General features: G+C 35.6%; 1 protein-coding gene across 1 annotated transcript; it reads left to right on the forward strand.

Annotated features, from left to right (window-relative positions):
- Nucleotides 1–481: 481 nt before the first annotated feature.
- LOC113698660 (inactive TPR repeat-containing thioredoxin TTL3-like) lies at nucleotides 482–4805 on the forward strand. Its single transcript, XM_027218549.2, has 7 exons — nucleotides 482–1548; nucleotides 1641–1836; nucleotides 1944–2116; nucleotides 2780–3113; nucleotides 3382–3622; nucleotides 3941–4041; nucleotides 4372–4805. Exons 1-7 carry the CDS (start codon nucleotides 584–586, stop codon nucleotides 4522–4524), a joined length of 2163 nt encoding a protein of 720 aa, XP_027074350.1. The 5' UTR covers nucleotides 482–583; the 3' UTR covers nucleotides 4525–4805.
- The last annotated feature ends 2261 nt before the right edge of the window (nucleotides 4806–7066 follow it).

Below are 7066 nucleotides of genomic sequence, written 5' to 3' on the forward strand. Positions count from 1 at the left end.
GTTTCTTTGTCTTTTCTCTCATGCTGTCATCTTTTCTTTATCTTTCACAAGTAAGAGTGAGTTTGTTTTCTGTTGGGTGTAGCCTCTCCAGGAGGCTGTGTGAGATTATCAATTTTTAATACAGAAAAGATGAACAAATCTCCTGGGGTGCAACCATACTGCCCCACATTTTTTTTGACACAATTATTACAACCAACCTTTGTGTGAATATCTCTATCTATCTCCAGTTCTCCACCACCATATTCTTAAAATTCTCTTTTCATAACAAGGGTCCTCTCTATTCTTGGTGACAACAAACATTATTATTATTGTATCCGTAAATTGTCTTTCTCTTTAATTTCCTTGGCCCACAAGTGGTTGAATTTGAATAATTTTTTGTTGCATTTTTTACTATAAATTATGTCCTAACCAAAACCAGACTTTTTCTAAGAAAATTCCCATGCATACTATTTTGACATTCATTCCTTGTACATCATTACAACTAATTCCATTGTTTGTCTTCCATCACAAGCTGCGGGCTTCTTTGTATATAAAGTTCTGAGCTTCAATTTTTTGGGCATAGAGGAGGCTGGAAAACCTGAAAATGGGAGACGTTTCTCCTGAGCAGAAAAAATCAGGTTGTGGGCTGTTGAATGCTGTTTTTGGAAGGAGGAGTTGGCCAAGAAGAACGACTTCAACAGGTTCACTTCCGGGACCAAATTCAAATCCCAATCATTTCCCAAGAATTCCAAGCACCCCTAATTCAAAAAGGCGAAGGGGTGGCTCAGATGAGGCTTCTTTCCTGGAGGAAGAAGCAAAACCTACAGCAGAAAAACAAGTTGATAGGGTTATTGAAAGGCCAGCGCCCAATCATGGAAAGACTCCACCTGGAAATGCTCATCAATATCGCCAAGCTCCTCCCGCATATAATCAGAAGCAAAATCAGGGCAGGAGAGATGCAACCCCCAGCCAAGGGGCGGGAAGGAAGATTCCACAAGGAGCAGTTGGCCTGTCAGGCGAGCTCGATAGCATGATTGCTGATCATCAAAGATCAAGTGGTGCTAGTACATTAGTCCGAGCTTCATCCAGCAATGTGATGTTGTTTGGAAATTTGGGAAATTTAAGACAAGGAGGAGGAGGAAATAGTAATTTGAATACGAGCAATGTTGTTGATCATCTTCCTAGAGCTACAAGAGAAGAATCATCAGTACCAAATGGGAAATATCCAACTAGTGTCATGGGAAATGTGGTGAAAAAACAGAATGATCAGGAGTCATCAACTGAAAAACCAACTTCCCTTTGCAGGGCTATTTCGACTCGAATGGATCCTGAGCAATTGAAAATCTTGGGTAATGAAGATTACAAGAATGGAAGGTTTGCAGAAGCCTTGGCTTTGTATGATGCTGCAATTTCTATTGATCCTAATAAAGCTTCTTATCGAAGCAACAAATCTGCAGCTCTGACAGCTCTTGGGAGGCTTCTTGAGGCAGTTTTCGAGTGCAGAGAAGCAATTCGAATTGAACCTAGTTACCAAAGAGCCCATAATCGTTTGGCAACCTTATATGTCAGGTAATAGAATTCATTTCCTTCCACTTTAATTTAGGAAAAGTATGTTAACCAATTCATGAATTTTTTTTTTTTTTTTTGGCGGGGGTTGGCAGATTGGGGGAAGCAGAAAAGGCCATGTATCATTACAAACATGCAGGTGCTGAAGCTGATCCTGATGTTCTTACAAGAGTTAAAAAACTTCAGGTTCATCTGAACAAGTGCACTGAGGCCAAAATGCAAAGAGATTGGAATACTCTCTTAAGAGAAACAGGCCTTGCTGTAGCAGCTGGAGCTGATTCTGCTCCACAGGTTAGCCTATGCCATCAATTTTATTTTCTTTACTCAGACAAAAATTGTAAATTTTTCTTGAAAATCAATGTTTGACATTAGTTCTTGCTTGAATGTCATTGACATAGATATTTGCATTGAAATCGGAAGCCTTATTAAAGCTCCAAAGACACCAAGAAGCAGATGAGATTATGAAAAATGGTCCAAAATTTGAAGATGATGAGTGTACAAAATTCTTTGGCCCTATTGGTAATGCAACCCTGTTAGTCATACGGGCTCAAGTTGACATGGTTGCTGGCAGGTTAGTAGTACTTCATTTGATCAAGAAATATCAACTCATCATCACAGTGGTTTTTGATAGAACCTTTTTTCTTTGATAAAGAAAGCATGGAGTATAATTTTTTTCAAAGTTTTGTACTTTTGCTCCTAGCTAATTGAGTCACCTAAAGATAGATGTCTTTAATGCAACTTGTAAAAAAGAGAAACTCTTTTTACTGCAGTCTGCGTAGAGAGAGGTTAAAAAAAGGTGCATGTTTACCAGTTATTTATGATTAATGAACCTAATCATGATTGGTTCAACAACTCAAAAGATAAAACATGCTAGAGAAAAGAGAAACCAAAAGATGCCTCAATTTTGGTGTTGGTGCAAATATTCCTATGCTTCCTATGGCTACCTACCTAAGTTTAGATTGAATTTTTCCTGTTCAACACGGTTTATCTTCTCATTTAAAATTTCCTGTTCAACGGTTGTTGCAAATTGACATTCAATTCGAATTAAGTTATCATGGCAGACACCAAAACTAATGAAAAACTTAGGATAATACAGAAGAACTGGTCAATTTTTTTTTTTTTTTATACTCTCCCAACTGGTCAATTAATTGCTACTCCTATTCAAATAAAAAAAAAAACTTGAATTTAATTTCCTTGTATGGTAATATGAACTAATACAAAAAATTGATTGAAGGTTTGATGATGCTGTGGCGGCAGCTCAACTTGCTGCTAGGCTTGATGCAAATAATAAAGAAGCAAGCATGCTGGTGAGGAGAACTAGAGCTGTGGCAACAGCCAGATCAAATGGAAATGACCTCTTCAAGTTAGGAAAATACTCCGAAGCATGCGTTGCATATGGAGAAGGACTAAACCATGATCCTTACAATGCTGTCTTGTTGTGCAATCGAGCTGCCTGTCGAACCAAACTTGGTCAACATGAAAAGGCATTGGAAGATTGTAATGCCGCCCTCCATGTACGCCCTTCATATAGCAAGGCCAGACTTAGAAGAAGTGATTGCTTTGCCAAGGTAACTATTTCCAAACTCCCATAATACGACTCAAATTTTTTGTTAACTATATATATATATATTTCTTGTCAATAAATTTTTTGAAACGTTCAAAAAAAAAAAAAAAGAAGAAGATGGTATAGTACTAAGGGACTTCATCTATAACAGAAACAGTAAAAACTCGAAAAATGCCTTATAGAGAAGGCTAAATATGTATATTATTTTGGTTATAAGAGTACTAATGTGCTTTAATTGGTGGTGGTGGTGGGGGGGGGGGGGGGGTTGATAGTTGAAAAAATGGGAGGCATGTATACAGGATTGTGAGGCGCTACTCAGAGATTCACCAGAGGATGAGGAGGTGGGGCAGATGCTGAAGGAGGCCCAAGCACAGCTAAGAAAACAGCGAGGAGGAGGCCAAGACGTGAAAACCATCAACCACAATGGTGGAATTGGAAATGATGCCCGTTCTAGTAGTGACATAATTGTCGTGTCAAGCAACGAACGTTTCAGGGACTATGTAACCTCTCCTGGTAATAATAATAGTAACTGAGAATCTTTGCCAACCGAAATGTTTTTCTTTAAAGTTTATCTTGATTAGCTACCAGACGAAATGGTACTATATATTATGTTGGATTCTTGTTTTGGCACATTTGTACATTTGGATCAAGATCAAATCCCACTTCACACGTTCACAAATATGTATATCCACCAGTGGTAGTTTGTGTTTAGGAATCTTTATGTGTTTTAGTTAATGTTAAAGTCCATGTGAAAATGAGGTTAATTGATGTGTTTAGGATTCTTGATTCGACTTTGATAGGAAATTGTGTGCTCTCTTTTTCATAATGCAGGTGTGTCTGTTGTCCTATTCTGTAATAAGCCAGGTGACAAGCCAACAATTCACTATATGGAGCAGTTGCAAAAGAGATACCCCTCTGTCAATTTCCTCAAGGTTTGGAATTCTTTAATTTATTATTATTTTTTTTTACTGGTGGAATGATCAAGAATCCCATCATAAATTGCCATAAGTTTCCTACAGGTTTCTTTGGGACAATAGATTAAGAATTTACTCTTTTTGACCAGTTGGGATGATTAGAGACGATTAGAAGAACTAAAGCATTGTTTTAAAAAAAAAAAAAAAAAAAAAGATTACCTATAACAATATTCTATTTTAGACCTAAGCAGGTACATATCAATTATCTAATCCTCACTAGTATTAGACATTTTATTATTTCTTTGGTGGTGGCTTTTTATTGTTTAATTTTGGGGTTAATTTACGTAGGTTGAAGTTGAGGATCAACCTTCCTTGGCAAAATCTGAAGGTGTAAATGCATTGCCGGCCTTCAAGATTTACAAAAGTGGTTCAAAAACCAGGGAAATTTCAGGCAACAACCATGATTTATTAGAGAGCACAATCAGACTGTACATCAGCTAACATACTGCAGCTTAAAAATTTTGAAGCAGCTGTAGAGAGCCAACAAAAAAAAAAAAGGGATCAAGACTCTTTGTTAGGGAAGAGAAAAGAATTAAAAGAGAAAAAAGATTCTATAAAATTTGGAGGCTTACTAGGGATTAGGATTCAATTCATTAGCCTTGGCCTATGTTGGCATGGCTCTTTTAGCACCAAGGGAAAAATGGGTTCATGTTGGAAAATTGAGGATTGGATTGTACTAGCTATAAGACATTTATTAACATGGTGAATAACCAAACTTTTCATTTTTGGTGTAAAGACCCTAATGTAAAATTGAGGTTTCAGATTGCTCAGATGTTTGGTTTTGTTTGTTGATTTATGAAGTCAATCCTTCTTATTTTTATTTTCTTCATTTCTGTCCTTATGGCGTGATGCATATGTTAAACTTATGAAATTGCAGCTGACTTTTTGAGATAGGATATCTTTTTTTTTTTTTTTGTTAGAAAATTTCAAGTTTCAACACGATAATTTTCTCTAAGAACTTCAATATTATTCACTGCATTGTTCCTAAATTTTTAAAACTGACTCGAAACATGAATTCCAAAAGAAAAGGGGGGAAGAAAACCAACAAATTTTAATCTACCAAAGAAAATTGTAAGAATATTTATGAGAGCGAGGTGCGGTAAATTTGTGGTCTTGGGGTTAAAATAAAAAGTTATTTGCTAGACTTAAGCAATCATCACTCATCAGAGGATGAGCTCAGGGTCCTACAGCCAATTAATTACAACATTTGCTGGTGTTAATGGTGCTGTACAGCTAAGATAGTGTTGTCCCAACATTAAACTCGAGAAAAGTAAGGTGAGAAATAGTGCTTTGATTTCAATTTGTCGGAAAACCCTGTACTCTGATTTCCTACTCTAAGCAAGTAATTTCGCAATTTTCTTTGGATTTGCTTTGTCCATGAAACAAATCCAAGATTGAAATAAAGGGACGGGGTATTTAATTCTTCGGTCTGTCTAACGGGTGCGCGTATGAGCACTCGTTAAAAATATTTCAGGTGTAATATTTTTAAAAATATAAGATTAATTAGGAGACGTAAACAAATACAAATAAAAATGGGTAAGATTAAATAGAAAAAGCATATCAATGCAAGGAAGGACAATAATTATTAATAGGTGTGCGTGTATGGTAAATTAAATGAATATTAGGCGTGTTAGAGCGCTCATTAGAAAAATTCTTAATTTTTTTTTTTAAATCGAGCCTATTCAATCTTAGTTACTGTGTTGTTAATCCTCTGACATCATCATCTGGTACAGCGGTAAAATTTTTATCTGAAGTTTTACATGCCTACGAATCCTGGCCAGAAAAAGCAACTGTGACTGGTTCTTGATTAGATATTTCATTCGACTAACCAGCAAAGAACGATTGGTTAAATTTTGTGCATGTCTAAAGACATATATCATTGTCATGGATGCAAAACTTGGTAGATCAACATTTTGAAAATCTTCATTATCAAAAAAAAAAAAAAAAACATTTTGAAAATCTTCTCTTTTGTGCTAGACAAGCCGAAAATAGTGAAAGCAACTTTTGTTAAAAGATGTCATCACGTTCATTACCAAACAAAAAAGCTTGAAAGACGTGAGACTACGCTAGTTTTTGGTGAAAATAAAAAATAGCAGACCAAGTCCAGCAACTTATTATTTTGGCGGTGCGACTAGAATTTCAACAGTTATCTTCCAAGTATTATTAAGTCTCGTAATTTTTTTCCGACAACGGCAACAATCTATTGTATTTTTACACTAATCTACGGTATGGAGGAAGGAGAAAATCAAAAGAGACTTACATGCGAGTTGAAAGGTGAACCACCAGATTAAATACATGCATTATTACACTCTCTGAAATTTTTTTAAAAATGCTAGGTGAAGTTTAAACTCTCAACCTAGTACATACGGGAGAGGTTTAAAGAGGTTCTTCCTAATTATTGAACCAAAGTCTAATAGTTTGTTAAGTCTAATAGTTGGGGCAGCAACTCTTGAAAATGCTTATGGCGACTAAGTCTTTTGTCATCTTACAAATCCACATCTAACCTGTATAAAGTCTATCCAGCTTAATGCCCAAACCAACTTTTTTTTAAAAAAATTTTTTAGTAAGGGAAGGGTGGAGTTTTAAGTAGACGGAAGCAGGTAAAAAAAAATTAAAATCCAGAATCTCTATACTTTAAGATCAAACTTTAATCACCAAATCAAAACTTCCTTGGCAAACCAACCTTGAATGCACGTAAAAATAACTACTAGTAATAAATTTTGTATCATCACTCTTGAGGTAAGAGAAAAGATACAGTAGTAGTATTCTATTTGTTCAATTGCGAATGCGATATTTCTAAATTTCACTTTTTTGATATCAAATTAGAGTCACCATATTAAAAGCAACGAAAAAAATATTAGTTGCTTTCTGATTATGTCATTTGAGAAACAATCTCTGCAAATCCAATGCACATGTATTTTGATTCAAAGATTACATGTGTATATTTCTCCAATCGGACCTTATAGAGACAGAATGTTTATAT

Source organism: Coffea arabica, chromosome 7c (assembly GCF_036785885.1).
Source record: "Coffea arabica cultivar ET-39 chromosome 7c, Coffea Arabica ET-39 HiFi, whole genome shotgun sequence".
NCBI classification, from domain to species: Eukaryota; Viridiplantae; Streptophyta; class Magnoliopsida; order Gentianales; family Rubiaceae; genus Coffea; species Coffea arabica.

Coding starts and splice junctions, on each gene's coding strand:
- LOC113698660 (XM_027218549.2), top strand. CDS start 584: ATGGGAGACGTTTCTCCTGAGCAGAAAAAATCAGGTTGTGGGCTGTTG. Junction 3,114..3,381: donor GAAGTGATTGCTTTGCCAAG/GTAACTATTTCC, acceptor GGGGGTTGATAG/TTGAAAAAATGGGAGGCATG. Junction 3,623..3,940: donor GGACTATGTAACCTCTCCTG/GTAATAATAATA, acceptor TTCATAATGCAG/GTGTGTCTGTTGTCCTATTC.